Source organism: Drosophila grimshawi, unplaced genomic scaffold, assembly GCF_018153295.1.
Source record: "Drosophila grimshawi isolate 15287-2541.00 unplaced genomic scaffold, ASM1815329v1 contig_1377, whole genome shotgun sequence".
NCBI lineage: Eukaryota > Metazoa > Arthropoda > Insecta > Diptera > Drosophilidae > Drosophila > Drosophila grimshawi.
The window spans coordinates 21,842,617-21,857,866 of NW_025062900.1; the positions used below are offsets into that span (position 1 = coordinate 21,842,617).

Genomic DNA, 15,250 nt, shown 5'->3' on the forward strand with positions numbered 1-15,250 from the left:
TATAAATAGCAGGCTCATAGCGCGATGACAATTTCTCATCTTATAAATAACTAGGTGTAACTCTCGCTCACGCCTTGGTTGTGTTCTAGGGCGGCAGCAGGGTGCCTCCTTTCACAAAGCTGGAGTTGTAGCTGTTGTAGATGGGGGTTGTTGTTGCTGCTGCTGGATGCCATATCCGCTGCATAAAGTTGTTGAGTGCTGTTGAAGCCCTGCTGTTGACCTGGTCCAAAGTAATTTGAATATTGGCCAATCGCTGCTGTTGCTGCAGGAGGTGTCGCTGTCGCTGTACCGGCTGGCAACGGTGGCATGCCACAGCCAGCCACATCGCCAGCGAGACCACCCTTGATGGCGCGACCCGTGCCAAAGATCTGTTTACGCATCGGCGCCCGTTGAAATGAATTCTGCTCGTTATTCTTGTGCCAACCGGCATTGACCATTTTCCTCACGTAAACCTGCCCCGTGACCGGAATTTGACCCGCGAGCGCTTGACCGGTGGCGTTTCCAGTGCCATCGTTCTTTTGGTTAGACTGCTGCTTTTCAATGCTCGGCATGCTTGATCGTCAGCATGGCTTTGTGCGCCCCAATATATTCCTCAGCCTTCTGCAGCCGATCCAATTGCTTCTCGTCCAGCGAATCCCGGGGCAGTTTACTCAGCCGTTGCACGGTTCGTTTCCAATTGTGAAATTCACGATTCTTGAACGGTTTCATAGCCTGTCTGTACTCCTTCCACTGTCGCTGCCGGTCTTCCTTTGTGCCCGGCGGCGCTTCTTCCAGTGGAGGCGGCGCTTCCGGTCTCTGTATCCATTTGCCATCGATTTCGACAAAAGTGCCTCCGCCTTTTTTCTTTTTGATAAGACGATTGTTTGCCGAGGAATTGCTATTGGTGGAGTTGCTGCTACTGCTCCCACTACTGCTGTTGCTGTTGGCTCCCGCTGTAGCTCCGCCAGGTGGTGGTGGTGGCGGCATTAAAGCTGCATCCAGTAAAGCATTGTTATCCGATTTGCTGCTGTTATTGCTGGATTTGTATTTCTTGTTTGGCTGACTGTTTTGCTTGTTGATGTTGTTGTGGTGTCGCTGCTTCTCCTTGGGCACCAGATTCCACAGACTCGGACACTTTGGCATGGGCGGCTGTATGGGCGGCGGTCGCAGCTGTGGCGACATCATATCCTCCCAGAACGGAGGCGGCTGCAATGGTCGATGCTTGCGTCCACCAGATGGTCCCGGACCCATGTTACCCATTTGGCAGGGCGGCATCATTGGCGATGGGCCACAGGGACCTGGCCCAAAATTGCCAAAGCCCATGGACATCAGGGGAAAAGGCAACGGCGGTGGTCGACTCAATGGTTGAAATGAGTTATTGTTGTTGTTGTTGTTATTATTATTGATGTTGTAGACGTGATGATTGTTATAGTTTCGATTGTTGTTGCCGTGCTGCTGCTGTTTGTTGTTGTTCTCGTTTTTATACGGTTTGCGTCCGTTGCGTGTGTTTGTTGTTGCGGAGCCTTCAGGCTGCTCCTTGGCCTCTTTCGTCTTCTTCCAATCGGCGAAGGACATTTGCAGTGGTTTCGCTACGCTATCTTTATTATCAGCATTATCATTGTTTATCGTTTCCGTTGTATCGGCTGTATCGGCCTCTGTGGCTGCATTTTCAGCCATTTTTACCGATTTTAATACAGAGAATATGCGGAAATATTCTCAGCAAAGTAGCGCTCAGAAAAAATGTTGTAGAATTTAGCCGATATTTTATTTGTGTTACCAGGGGTACTTCACAACCCTGTGTCGTCAAAAAATATTGCATGGGTGGCAACGCCACACTGTCAAATTATCGATGTGACCGCCAGTGAAAAGTGTTCATGGATTATCATTATTATTAAATTATTGCCGCAATGCCTCTAGTCGTAATTAAAATTTATTAAATAAGTAGTAGTGAAGTAATAATAAAAAATAGTAATGCATTTCAAACTAAACGATATGTTGTAATTGCGTTGCCCAATCGATTGTGACCCTAGTTTCGGTCACCATCGATAGTATCGATGACTGTTTCACAGATCTAGCAGTCGCAGAGATTTTTGGTAAGCTTGAATAGAGCTACTTCGTTAAAATAAAACAGGCAGAGCTAAAAAAGAAAAAAACGTTGCTCTTCGTTATAAACAAGGCTTTGCATAGTTTATCGGGATCGGGTTATTAGCAAAAGTTTTATTGTGGCAGTTCAGCTGCACAGTGGCCAACAGTTACAACAGCAAGTGGAGCGCTGCTGCGCAGCCAACGCGTAGTTTCTTCCATTGCTGGCATATAATACATAATATTACTTAATTTGCAACAAAATCCAGTGGCATATTTACTTGAAATACTAACAAGTTGCAAAAGCAAACCCAAAATTCTGTGTAAGTTCTACTGAAGTAATTTTTTTGTGGAATCATCGAGGGAGAGTTTTACGCCCAAGGCAACTCGAGCAGCGCTGCCGGCGTCGCAGTCGCAGTCACAGACATATTTGTTGTTGCTATTCTCGACATATGATTCAATAAGTGGGCATGATCGCTACGCGTCTGCCGCTAGTGCTGCAGCAGCGACGCGGCGGCACTGACAGTTTTTTGTGTAATATTTTTGTGTGTGTAAAATGCTATTTAAAATCAGAATCCGCCTCACACCCCTCGCACATAACGGCAATTAGACGCAGCAGTAAATGCTGCGTTTTTTTCTTCTTGTTAATGAAACTTAAATGCCGCGCGGACAAAAAGACGGAAAGAAGCACACATACACAGACATGGCCATTGTGCCCGTTTAATAATGCAAACAGTTTTTTTTTGGAGACGTTCACAATTATCATTCATACTTTGTTCCTAAATGATTCACGGCGGCTCTAAGCATTTTTGGCAAGAAAATGTGAGCAGCACTGAAGCAACTATCATAAATCTAATTTAATCAGCTTTGGCCTACCTCCGAAGCTCTTATCAAAGTTGCAAATGATATGCACACATTTTCATACAATTTAGTTAATTTATATTGTGCGCGTGTGTGTGCGTTCTTGGTATCAACAGCTGCGTCGCAATTCGCAGCAAACACTGCTGGCAGCAGCAGTTACTTGTAACAGTCAATATTTACCGTAATAGCGATAACCGATAAGAAGAAAAAGAACAGCGATAGATCGATTTCTTATCGCTAGTACGTTACATGTATGGATTTAAATTTTGGTGTAAATGCCAATTTACAAAAAAAAACTAAATGAAATTAGTGATATACGAATTAGGAAATTGGAACAGCAATTAGTAATGTAGGGTTTCCACTTGTTTTATACGTATATTTACCCATTTTTTTCTATTGCAGGGGGAGGTGCGGAAACGCTTCTACGACTTCTTTCACACACAAAATTTTCGCAACATTCAATACACACACTCACACACACATACATACATACATATACTGAACAAGCAAAACGAACGAACTCAAAACTAGAGAGAGAAAGAGAGAAAGATAACAAAACGGCAACTTTGTAATCAAATCGAAACGAGGGAAACCAGAAAACCAATCGAATCAGAATCAGAATGGCGCACACACATCTGGGCAGAGCGGTGAAAAATATTGAGGCACCGCGTCCGCTGAAGACACAATCGCGTTCATCGTTGAAGAACAGCTATTTGGTTATTGAGGAGCTGATCCAGTTGATTGACAATGTGACCGTTGGTCTGCAATCGTGCAATACGACATCGGAATCGATAACATTGTTATTGCATAATTTGCGGGTGCATGGGCCGCAGCTGGAGGCGGTATCGAAGGATACGCTGGATCGTGCTTTCGTTGTGTTCCGCAATGCTTCGCAGGACGAACGTCTGAACATAACCACACGACTCAAGCTCCTCGAACTGATCGAATTGCGTGCGCACAGCTGGGAGGACAATGACACAATTGCCTACTACAAGTCCAAGCAGCAAGTGTCCAGCGCTGAGGTGGGCTAAACAGCAATATACAAATTTAAAATATAAATATATAGATTAAATTAAATTAAATTTGTTACATCAGTTGCCCGCTGAATCATATCAACACGATGCTGCCGGCATGGTTGGCAACCAGCAAGCCTTTCTCAGCACCTCCCCCACATTTGGTGTCGGCGTCGGCGTGGGTGCACTTGTTGGCGGCGCTGCTGCCGCAACGGCAGCTGCATTCAATGCGGCCACGGTTGCCGCTGCCGCACAAGCGGCGGCCATTGCAGCGGTCGGCTCACCCAATCAGCAGCATATGCTGTTGCCACCCGGTGAAGTCATCCGCAACTCGGGCAAATTTCCCAAACCGACAAAAATTCCGGGCAAAACCTACTGCAAAGATGAGGTCGTCATACGCAACGCCGACTCGGGCAAGGGTAAGTATTTCTGAATTGTTACTCCTCATATATAGACACACGAGACTCTATTCTTCTGTTTTATATCTGCTGCCTGGCTGCCAATATTAGTTATGGGCATTAAGGGCCGACGCGTACACATGATCGAGGAACTTAGCGAAACAATAATTTCCTTTCAAAGAGGTAAAACCGACAGTAAACAACATTTTTGCACAAATTGAACCTCAGCGACGCATTATTTAAAAACTGTCTTGTCTGAAATTGGCTTGCTTGCATAACTCCCCCACAATTAACATTAATTCTCGCATGTCAAACTTTTATTTTTAATATGTTTCTCTAATTATTTTATTCACTTATTGGATCCAAGGCTCGTTTTTTATTATCATCCATATGTACATATGCATTTCTCATTATTCAAAATAAATAGCTGTTTTATTTATTAAGATTTTCGATTTGTATTAATATATATATTTTTTCGTTTAGTCAATCCTGGCGCCAAAGAACGTCTGGTGCAAATTACCGGACCAGATGAAAACAAAATTAAGTAAGTCAATTAATTAATTTTCAATTTGAATTTCTTCCACTTTGTTATTAACTATTAAGTTCTGATGATATTTCTGACTGACAAATTTATTTTAATTTCTGCAGTTATGCCAAGCAATTGATGGGCGACACCATACGTCGCAACGCCTCACCGGTGCGACTGGAGCCGGCACCATCCGCTGGCGGAGCTGGTGGCTCCTGTTCGTCGCTCAACTCATCCAATTCGGACGATGCTGTCCAGCCACGTACTCCTGGTGCCGGAGGCGTCAGCAGCAGTTTGGCCAATCGCTTGAGCTTCAATTCGGCACAGAATTTCATGACTGCCACAGCAGCAGCAGCGGCGGCACAGCAAATGTCGCAGCAGCAACAGCACCACCACCACCATCAACAGCAACAACATCAGCATCATCAGCAGCACCATCAGCAGCAGGTTGCTGCAGCGGCAACAGCTGCTGCCGGTAAAGTTATGCGACCGAATCAACAGCTGCTTATGCATTCATATTCCACAAATGATGCTTCCGTAGGTGAATACAAATTCACGGTCAATGTGGGCCAGCATCTTATCAAGATCACCGGCGGCTGCTGCGAGCTCGTCCGCGTAAGTGAAACATATAAATTAAATAACTCATCCAGCTCACCTGACTAATTCAAATTCCTCTTCTTGCTGCAGGTGGCCAAACTTGTGTTGGACGACTACTTCAGCAGCTCCGAGTTCTTGGCTTCCATTGAGGCGGGCGCCGCCTTTGATGGAACCTCGCTGGTCAGTCCGGTCACAACGCCTTCCACACCGCTGCCCGGCTCGGGGCCACCACAGTTTATGATGGGCAACGCTTTGCCGTTGGCAGACAGTGGCATCAATCTCAACTATGTCGCTGGGCAGGGCAACAATAATGGCGATGGCGATGATGAAGTGTTTGTCGAGTCCAATGGAAGCAGCAATCAAAATGGTCTGGCGCGCTCGCGACGCAGTCACTTCTCACGCAAGGAGTCCACGCCGGAAGCGAAGGCACTGCGCGAAAAGCTCGAGGAAGAACGCGCCGCCAATCTGCTAAAGACGAATACCTGTAAAAATTCAATCGTATGCCAAATTGTTAAGGATAAATCTAATTTGGTGCCTTGTTTGTTTTCCATTTGCAGCTCGCGTCTCGTATGATATTGAACATTTGATGTACTATTCGAAGAGTCCGCATGCCTGGGCGCTACCCACCGAGTGGGTGAAAATGATGGAAACGGTGCCATCGATTCTACGCAACAAGGTAATTCAACCCGTTGACCAGCACTTTATTGCTACTTCAACAAGCTCGCCCAGTGCCGATATCACCCACCTTGCACATAGCTCGTCATTAACAACAATAATATCCACAAAAACAACAACAACTGCGGAAATGTCAGCTTCCATCAATCAAGATTGTGAACCGAGCAATAATCGAATCGTTAGCAATCAAATTCTAATAACTAACAACAGCAGCAAGCAAGCACCACAATTAAAGACCATAAGTGTAACGCTCGATAGTTTAAGTGCACGAAAGCTAATCTCATGTGAACGTGGTGATAATGCTCAAATCATTAATCGCAAGCCATCTTTAGAATCTGATCGTAAGTTATATAACAAACAATTGCAAATTATAACCAACACAATGGGCGCATCTGTATCGGGCAAATGTCGCAACCCAACAAAAGCTGTTTTCCAGCGCTATAGCGAGATCGATGAGCTCTCCCTAGCCATGTGTGATACATGCTCCAATGAGGAGCTCAATAATAATAATCGTGCGTTTATCTAAATTTTATTCATATTCGTATTTTAATCATATCGTTTACGTAACGCCGACGTAAAGGATTTTTCTTATATATACATTCTTTTTTAATCAAATCATACGCTTAATTAATTCGAATAAGCAATTTTTGCATTTGACATCAATCATTAAGATATTAATCCCAGTATTATTGAATATAAAACAAAACGCAACCATTTTCTGATCTTGGGCTCGAAATATTAAATGTTAAATTGAAAATATACCAAAAAAATTAACTGAAAAGCAAATGAAAATTAATTTGTAATTTGAAAAAGAAGAAGAAAAAAAAGAGGAATCTGTATTTTGGCTGTGAAGCAGATTTAGTGTTCGCTAAGCTTATTCTAAAGTTGCCGGTCAACCTTAATTAGTATCCATATTAACACATACACATTACCACACACACACACACATACATACATACACACCTCTTATATATTTGTTCCAACAAACAAAGCAAAACACACACACACACTGTAATTAATGTTTAACAAAGACTAATTAACAATTGCAATTGCATACTTTTGTAGGCTTAAGTGTAACAAAAACTTAGGTGTAAGCGTTTTTTCAAGCATAACCCATTTAAAAATTTATATATACATTATACACATGCATATGTAAAATAAAAAAAAAAACTGACTTGCAAAGTCGAAATGCTTGGCTTTTAACTATTTGTGCATTTCAAACATAATACACCCCATAACACACTCACAAACACAATTTTGTTTAGTTTTGTATATATATATATATATACAAGGTAAAGCAGAGGTATAGCTTTTTATTTAAAGATTTGCACCCTTTTTTAATTGATGTACATTACTCTACTTTGCACAGGATCTACTTGATGAGAGCCAGCGTTTTGATGGTGAGAAATATCTCGCCAGCATTCAGAGTGCCACCAAACGAAATATTGATGCCGCCGACGACACTGAAAATGTGGATGAATAACAAAAACTGAAAAGGAAATCAAGAAACACGCGAGCGCATTACATTAACATATAAGTGAACGATTTACAGATATTGATTTGTTTTTTTTTTGTTTGTGAATAGGAAAGAAAAAAACAAACAACAGATCTGGCAATAGCTAATGTTAATGTGTGTGTCTCAGATATATAACTCAATTAGGGTTTTATCAAGTCCCTAAATCATATCAAACTACACACACACGAACTATCTTTCTGTTTTTTGTACTATGCTTTTAGCTTTAGCGTGTCGCGTACATTTCTTAATATATTATAAACGACCAAATAAAATCAAATGGAATAAATTCTAAATACTTAGTTAGGAGCTATACAAAAAAAAAGAAGAAAAAAATAACAAAAAAGTACGACGATTTATATATGAAAAAAGAAAACTAAGAATCACACCATCTTTCAATATAACAATGCTTTTAGTTAAACCTAAAAAACGATGAATACATACTAATATAATATGCTTACTATGATAATAACAAAATGCAGCTAATTGATGGAACGCTCGTTGAAAACGGCATTACTCACAATCCGACGAAGAGCGGTTTGAAAATTAACAACAACAAATGAACGTAAATGCATTTTTATTCAAGTAGTAAAAACAAAGAAAAATAATTAAACGAAATTTTTATTTTCTCATATGTATCTAATTTCAATCATCCATCTTTTGAATGTACTAGTTCCACTTCTCAAAAACGAAAGAAAAAAAACGATTGTATTGTTTTCATAATTAATTTTGTTTTGTTTTTAATTTTGTGCAATGATTGTATTTGAATTTTCTCTAGTCCAATGCGTTATGGAAACTTTTGTGTCTTTTTTAGTTTCTATATTTAACACGCCAACATTTTGGAATTTCTGTTTATGTTTTAGCTAATTTATTTAATTTATTATAAATTATATACTTTCGACAAATGGAAATCGTTCACATATGCAAATACACATAAATTGAATAAATATCAATATACCATTTTATTTTACTCACGCAAAAAGAAAAGCTCGATTTTCGCTAGGATATGTATAATTTTTATTTATCTTTGGCAACGGGCACATAACACATTTATACACAAATATCATCAAAATGTTAACACATTATAACAATAGTTTAAATTTTGTAATTTTTTTTTGATATGTTAGCGTCAAATGTTCACTTATAAATCAAACAAAAAATTGTGCGACTATTTCGAATGTGTGCGAAGAGAAACATATTTTGGTAAACAACATCACATTGGTTATCGTACATAGTATATATGTATCTATATATATATATATATATATAATTTGTATATTTTGTATATTCTTTATTTGCCCAATAGAGGCCGTCGATCCAAAGTGCGCCGATGCGTTGAGCTTCTTTCGTTAGCATTTCGGAAAGAAGAATGTAGAGATTAGTTAAATGCTCGAACCAACCGGCGAAAATATAGTTTTAGATACACACACAATATCAATACACCAATACACACACAACATCAATAGCTTGCTCACGAACTAGACTCAATATTCACGTACATTGATGTATGATATGTGGCACGCTGAGCCGGCGACATATTCAGATTGCCCTGATGCTTCCGATCATAGGCCCAGATAGCGCATGTTGCCAACAGTGAAACTGTGTGAACAGAAATATTATTGATTAGAGCAGGTGGTTAATTAAGTGCATTCACTACTTACTAAGCAGAAAGAGCATAAAGAAGAGCTGCAGCCAGAAGTGACTGCCGCCACTGCTATCCACAATGAGGCCAGCAAGAATGGTGACCACAGCTAGGCCCATATTTTGCACCGATTGGCAGCTGTGGTTAAAATATTATAGTATAAATATATAGTGTATATAATCAATTCTAGCTTATATAGTGTGTATTATAAATTATAGTATATACATTATAATTCGCTTAGTTGAAATTGTTAGCGAGAACGTAACAAATTCTATCTACTTAAAAGTGTAGTAACATCTATCAGTATTATCTATCATTTCTAGATCGTCTATACTGTATACAACTGTCTATAATATATATATATATATTTCATTGATTTCACTTACAAGCCATATGCCGTGCCCAGTTGATATTCGGGCACAATGAGCGCCACCAAGGGCCACAAACTGGCAGCCAGCATCGAATAGGATAATCCCATAACCGTCATGGCAATATACGGATTCAAATGACTGAAAGTGAGCAACATGTGCGCCACAAGCGTTGCAATTGTAGCCAGAAATACCCAGGTGACATTGCGTCCCACACGATCGATGATAAAACCAAATAGCGGCGATGCAATCGCTGAGATAAAATACACAATCGAGTTGACATTGTTGGCCTGATCGGGCGTCAGCTGGAAATTGGTTGTAAAGAATGTCTGGCCGAGGGCCACAAATGGAAAGATGGCCACATAGTAGGCGACACAAACGACCGATACCATCCAGAAGTCCAGTTTAAATGACATTACATCGCTGAGCTTGGTAATCTCACCGCCAGGATTATTATTACGCTTTAGTATGCGTTCGGCGCGTTTGTCCATCCAACCTAAAACAGTAATATATATACATCAATAATTGATTAATGGATAAAAATATTTATACAGATTATCCACTTACCCAGTATAAGTGTGCATAGCAATGACATGACGCAGGTGGTCGCGGCCAGAAACAGTGTGATGCCCAGGCCCGTGTAACCGGCATAAAACTTGGACACATAGGCGTAGAGCGGTTGCATAATCCAAAAGTTGACAGTGCTACCGAAACGTGCCACAGACAGCTGCAGGCCAAAGACCATGTTCAGCTCCTTGCCCTTGAACCAGAGCACCGCATAGCTGTTCTGGGCAACGGCCAAAGACTCGGCGCCAATGCCAAACACAAAGCGACCGACAATCATTAGCCAAAACTGACCCATCAGACTGCCAGTGGCGAATATCAATTGACCCAGCAGCACGATGACCATATAGATAATGGTGCCCAATCGTATGCCAAAGACGCGATCGATGAGAAAGCCGCCAACAAAGCAGAGCACAATATTTGGCCACGAGTAGATGGAATAGATGAATGTATATTCGGTGGCATTCAAATGCAGCTCTTTCTGAAAGACATCCTGCAGTGCGCCGGGATTATCATAGCAAAAATAGGAACCTGTGAATAAAATAAAAACATTAGTTTCCACATTTCGCTTATAAAAAGTAAAATAAATATATATATATGTTAACTTCAGAAACCATTACAAACGCAAGACAATATTTCATCTCTAAATCTCCAATTTCAACTCACCAAAGCCCAGCAGGCACATAAAAACCAAGGCCAAAAATCGGTGGGGCGTACTGCTGGGATCACAGCAGCCCGGCTTGTTCAGCGGCACAGCCAGTTGTTCGGTGTCCCTTGTGCTGCGCCTACGCACAACTGGCTTCGCCTCATCCTCCCCACTGCTGCTCGAGGCACATTCTACAATTGGCAGACGTTCCTCCCTCGACATGTTTTTTTTTTTTTGTTTTTTAGGGAAGTGCGTTGAATTAAATTGACTTTTGCAAATGCCAAAGGATGTTTACTATTACACTATTGGAGAGAGCTGTCTCAGGATATTATTTGAGTTCTAGCTAAGGCCAAGAGAGCGGTGCGTGGGACGCGGTGCAGGCGGTGTGGGCAGCTGCCCTTTATTAGTGCTTTTTATTACAGGCCAACATCATGCTAATGTATTTGATGGATGTTGCTGTTGTTTGTTTATTGATTATTTCAGTGCAAGTCGAGACGCACTATCAGGTTTTGGTGGGGGTTGTTTTTGGAGGTTTGCCTCGTCGCAGGTTTCAGTTGTTAATCTGCAATGAAAAGTGATGTAGAAATTTTTCTCATTTCACACAAGCTGCATGTGTTTGTGTGTGTGTGTGGGTTGTGTATGCGTTAGTCAAACAAACAGAATCTTGTCAGCATTTTTGCTAATCAGTTAAGTGCATGCATTGTGCTCTGGTTTAGCGAGGCATTAATTAACCTGACACCTGATTTAAAATTTCACTAAGCTTCGGGTTATTTGCGTATTGGCAAGTCAGGAAATATATACAAACACATATTTGTACATGTTTACATTGGCATTTAGGATACACAAAGCCTTTTATCAATGCACGTCACACACAATAATAAAATAATTAATCAGCGCCTGCTTTGCGTTTGTTTTGAATTTAGAATAAAGCGCGCGCTAGTCACGATTTGAAAAATGTCGCTGATAGCCGTAAAATAAATTAACATATATTATCATTGCTGTTATTGTTACAATTTCAAAACAAACACAATCGATTCACACCCACACACAGGAAAAATGATCAACAAGTAAGCACTGTGTTTCCTTTGGTAAAAAAGCAGCGGTTGTCAAATTTGAGCTGTTGCGGCCTCCTACCTGTTTTCCGCGAGCGGAGAAACTTAACTAACGTTCAATTCTTATTTTTCGTTTGGGCCAGGCTATGCGAACCAGTTCGTTCACTCCAATCACACACTGTGTATATCGATAGACAATGCTCGATTTGTTATCAATCGGTCACTGCAAGTGCACGATTGTTTTGTACTATCATTGGTCAAGCTTTATCATAAATTACATACACATATATATATATATATATATATATATATGGCATAAGGTTCAAAATTTCTGAATCATAAAAAAGATTAAACATTGGCTTACACGCAATAGGAAGTGCAACAAAAGAGCAACAAAAAACTATATTTCTGAACATATGTGCTATGCCTGCTAATGACGTCGGTTTCATCGTATAAACGGAGATTTTGAGTTACTATGAAATAATGTCATCGCAACAGCGCAAATTTATACGGAAACAAAACATTTCAAACATCACTGCAAAACTGTAAATACAAACACGCATCTATTTTTGTAATGCTCACAAAAGTCGTAGTAATATCAATTAGTGTTGGCTAGAAACAAGATTACACACACTGCAGATGGCAGCGATAAAGGTGCGTAACTATGCATATATAAATATATTATATATAAAAAAAAAATTGTAAATTTACATATGTTCGGATTTGCATGTGTGTGTGTGTGTGTTTTTTGTAGAACATAGCGCTGGGCATTATGTATGGGCTGTGGGACAGCATACGCGGTATGACGCTGGTGCTGTACATAGACAATGAGGTTGCCAGACAGAATGCGGAGCTGGAAACAATGCGCCAGCTGCGTCGCATGGACAGGGATCACTTCAAGCAATCACAGCAGACACGTTCAACATCGCCAGTGCCCAGCTCGGCGGCGGCAATGATGCGAGAGGAGTATGCCAAGCGGGCAGAACGAAACTCCGATGAACGAACGCTCGAGAAGATTTTGCAGAAAAAGCCACCGGAGAAGCCGCAGCCGCAAGCGTGAGTATGCCATAGAAAATAAGGGGCACTCCAACAATCGATTATGAATGTTAAATATGGACGATAAATATTGTTCGATAATCTGTTGTCGTTTTTTAAATGTCCAAATGCAGCTGTTTTTTTTAGGCAGAAAAAATGAAAAACTTTACCTTTCACATTTATTTTTCATGATTATTGAGTGCCCCTAACAATAGCGCATTACTAATCCAATTTTTATTACGCATTTGCAGCGAGAAGAAAATCGCCAAGAAATTATTTAAATGCTGCCTGCTAAATGGCGGCTTCACCTGGCTGAGCATTGTGCTCTTCGAGAATGTGCTCCTGCCGACGCTTAAATTCTCGTTAACCATCTTCTATGGTGCACAGTCGGATACACTGCCCTTTGTGTGGAGCTGGCTGCATCCGATATTGTCGCTGATATTTGGCATGATGTGGGTGCTGCCCATTTTCATGCTCTCAAAGGTGGTCAGCTCGCTGTGGTTCGCGGACATTGCCAATGCAGCGTATCGTGTGCGCAAGGGACGACCACAGTTGATACCTGGCATCAGTAAACTGGTCGCTGATTTCCTGTTTAGCATGGTGGTGCAAATGCTGTTCCTGGTGCAAAGCATGCTGGTGAATCTGGTGCCGGTGAAATACGTAGGCTCCTCGCTGTGCTTTATACACTTGTGCCTGCTATATTCTCTGTACTCCTTCGAGTACAAATGGTTCAACATGGGCTGGGAGCTGCATCGTCGCCTCACCTACATTGAGAAGAATTGGCCATATTTCTTTGGCTTCGGCATACCGCTGACAGTACTGACAAATATGTCCAGCTCGCTGATTGTCAGCAGCTGCATCTTTTCCATATTCTTTCCGCTCTTCATACTCAGCGGCAATGAGGCCAAGCCCATTGTGGACACCACGTAAGTACTTAAACGGAAGTAAAGATTCTTTGCTAAAAGTTGTCTTCCTCTTATTTTAGCCAATTTTCGCTGCGTCTCTTCTCGCCGGTGGTATTCATATCGAACATGTGCTTTGGCGGCAATCCGTGGAGCAAAACGAATCGGCAGCTGGCCCAGCAACGAAAGCAGATGGAGCAGCAGCGCCAGCAGCAGCGCGAGGAGCTGTTGCTGAAGAAACAGCAGCATATGCGGCAACAGCAGCGCCAACATGAAATGATGGCACGACGGGAGCAGTCGCATTCGCGTTCCCGGACGCCACAGCCCGGCCAGCAGTCGGGGCAGCATTATCGCTACGCTCAGCCGCCTGCATTCGATGCGGCGCGTGTGCGTGATTCGTCAGCGTCATCGACGCACAGCTCGAATGCAGCGACGCCCACGAGCTTTAGGCCACCGCCATTCTTTGGTGGATCGGGCATGCATAGTAATGTGCCGCTGGTGCCCACACCTGTGCCCGGGGCACCACGCACACCCATCATTGTGCACGAGGAGTCGGGCCCAGATGACTGGAATTTGTGAGATTTTATATGCATATACACAAACATAGCATAGGCTTCTATTATATATGTATATATATATTGATCTATATATATATGTATATGTATATTTATATGTTTACTGCAACCATGTACTGCGATCGAGAACTGTGTATGTTAAAGCTTACTTTAGACCTAAACTTACGCATAATGACAATGCACGCTAGTCGCCAGCAACTAGTAGCTACTTATCTAATGTTTGTATTTAAGATTACGCCCACTAGCTGAATAATTGATTGATAGCGTCAGATATTTGGGGGGGATTCTTTTTTTAAGTGCGCCAATGACAATTATTATTTACGCTGGGCATCAAAAAATGTTTCATATATAAATAAAATGTAATAAAATTTTTTGTATTTTCGTCACGTGAATCGAATTTTCTATATATGCATTGGTTAGTTACATTATATATAAAATGCAAATTGAAATAAAAACCAGCAACGACTTGTTCCATAAATATGAAAAAATATGTTTGATATAACAAGTCGTTTCTAGTTTTTATATTCGCCAGCAAATTTTCCACTGCCATAGCTTGGCTAAAGCTCAACAGATTTTGAAAAACAATATATTTTTGATCATGACTTGGCATATAGATTGAGCAGGATAGATTGGCTATTAATCCCGGAAATAGGATCAGGATAAATACCAAAGTCAAGGACACGTATGTGGTGTACACGTGAAGTCGATGAATCGCTGACCCATATCAAGGGGCGAGGTGTTGCCAATTAGCGCTTATGCATTGGGCACGAACCATACATTAGATTGTGTGGTCAACCAATTGATTATCACCAAGGATACACA

General features: G+C 41.4%; 4 protein-coding genes across 14 annotated transcripts; 2 read left to right on the top strand and 2 right to left on the bottom strand.

Moving 5' to 3' along the window:
- Positions 1 to 488: 488 nt before the first annotated feature.
- On the bottom strand, positions 489 to 1,749 carry LOC6566645 (GATA zinc finger domain-containing protein 14). Its single transcript, XM_001993130.3, has one exon. The coding sequence runs from the start codon at positions 1,654 to 1,656 to the stop codon at positions 538 to 540; it is 1,119 nt and encodes a 372-aa protein (XP_001993166.1). The 5' UTR covers positions 1,657 to 1,749; the 3' UTR covers positions 489 to 537.
- Positions 1,750 to 2,014: 265 nt separating this feature from the next.
- On the top strand, positions 2,015 to 7,940 carry LOC6566575 (eukaryotic translation initiation factor 4E-binding protein Mextli). Of its 8 annotated transcripts, XM_043214575.1 has the most exons (10): positions 2,052 to 2,072; positions 3,325 to 3,944; positions 4,018 to 4,354; positions 4,445 to 4,516; positions 4,817 to 4,877; positions 4,982 to 5,334; positions 5,401 to 5,474; positions 5,547 to 5,940; positions 6,014 to 6,132; positions 7,501 to 7,940. In XM_043214575.1, the coding sequence occupies exons 2-10, from the start codon at positions 3,543 to 3,545 to the stop codon at positions 7,612 to 7,614; spliced, it is 1,926 nt and encodes a 641-aa protein (XP_043070510.1). In that variant the 5' UTR covers positions 2,052 to 2,072; positions 3,325 to 3,542; the 3' UTR covers positions 7,615 to 7,940. The 8 variants fall into 8 exon arrangements, with proteins under 8 accessions (XP_032595297.1, XP_032595302.1, XP_043070510.1 ...); XM_032739406.2 differs by having other exon boundaries at positions 2,015 to 2,072; positions 4,982 to 5,474; XM_032739405.2 differs by having other exon boundaries at positions 4,015 to 4,354; positions 4,982 to 5,474.
- Positions 7,941 to 8,651: 711 nt separating this feature from the next.
- On the bottom strand, positions 8,652 to 12,040 carry LOC6566576 (major facilitator superfamily domain-containing protein 1). Of its 4 annotated transcripts, none has more exons than XM_032739412.1 (7): positions 11,999 to 12,040; positions 10,885 to 11,426; positions 10,222 to 10,749; positions 9,673 to 10,150; positions 9,306 to 9,424; positions 9,144 to 9,243; positions 8,652 to 8,984 (listed from the first exon to the last, which is right to left on the bottom strand). In XM_032739412.1, the coding sequence occupies exons 2-7, from the start codon at positions 11,084 to 11,086 to the stop codon at positions 8,936 to 8,938; spliced, it is 1,476 nt and encodes a 491-aa protein (XP_032595303.1). In that variant the 5' UTR covers positions 11,087 to 11,426; positions 11,999 to 12,040; the 3' UTR covers positions 8,652 to 8,935. The 4 variants fall into 4 exon arrangements, with proteins under 4 accessions (XP_032595303.1, XP_001993168.2, XP_032595304.1 ...); XM_001993132.2 differs by having other exon boundaries at positions 8,652 to 8,987; XM_032739413.1 differs by having other exon boundaries at positions 8,929 to 8,984; positions 9,073 to 9,243; positions 11,999 to 12,038.
- Positions 12,041 to 12,300: 260 nt separating this feature from the next.
- On the top strand, positions 12,301 to 14,816 carry LOC6566577 (etoposide-induced protein 2.4). The gene is made up of 4 exons (XM_001993133.2): positions 12,301 to 12,570; positions 12,671 to 12,972; positions 13,203 to 13,877; positions 13,937 to 14,816. Exons 1-4 carry the CDS (start codon positions 12,556 to 12,558, stop codon positions 14,430 to 14,432), a joined length of 1,488 nt encoding a protein of 495 aa, XP_001993169.1. The 5' UTR covers positions 12,301 to 12,555; the 3' UTR covers positions 14,433 to 14,816.
- The last annotated feature ends 434 nt before the right edge of the window (positions 14,817 to 15,250 follow it).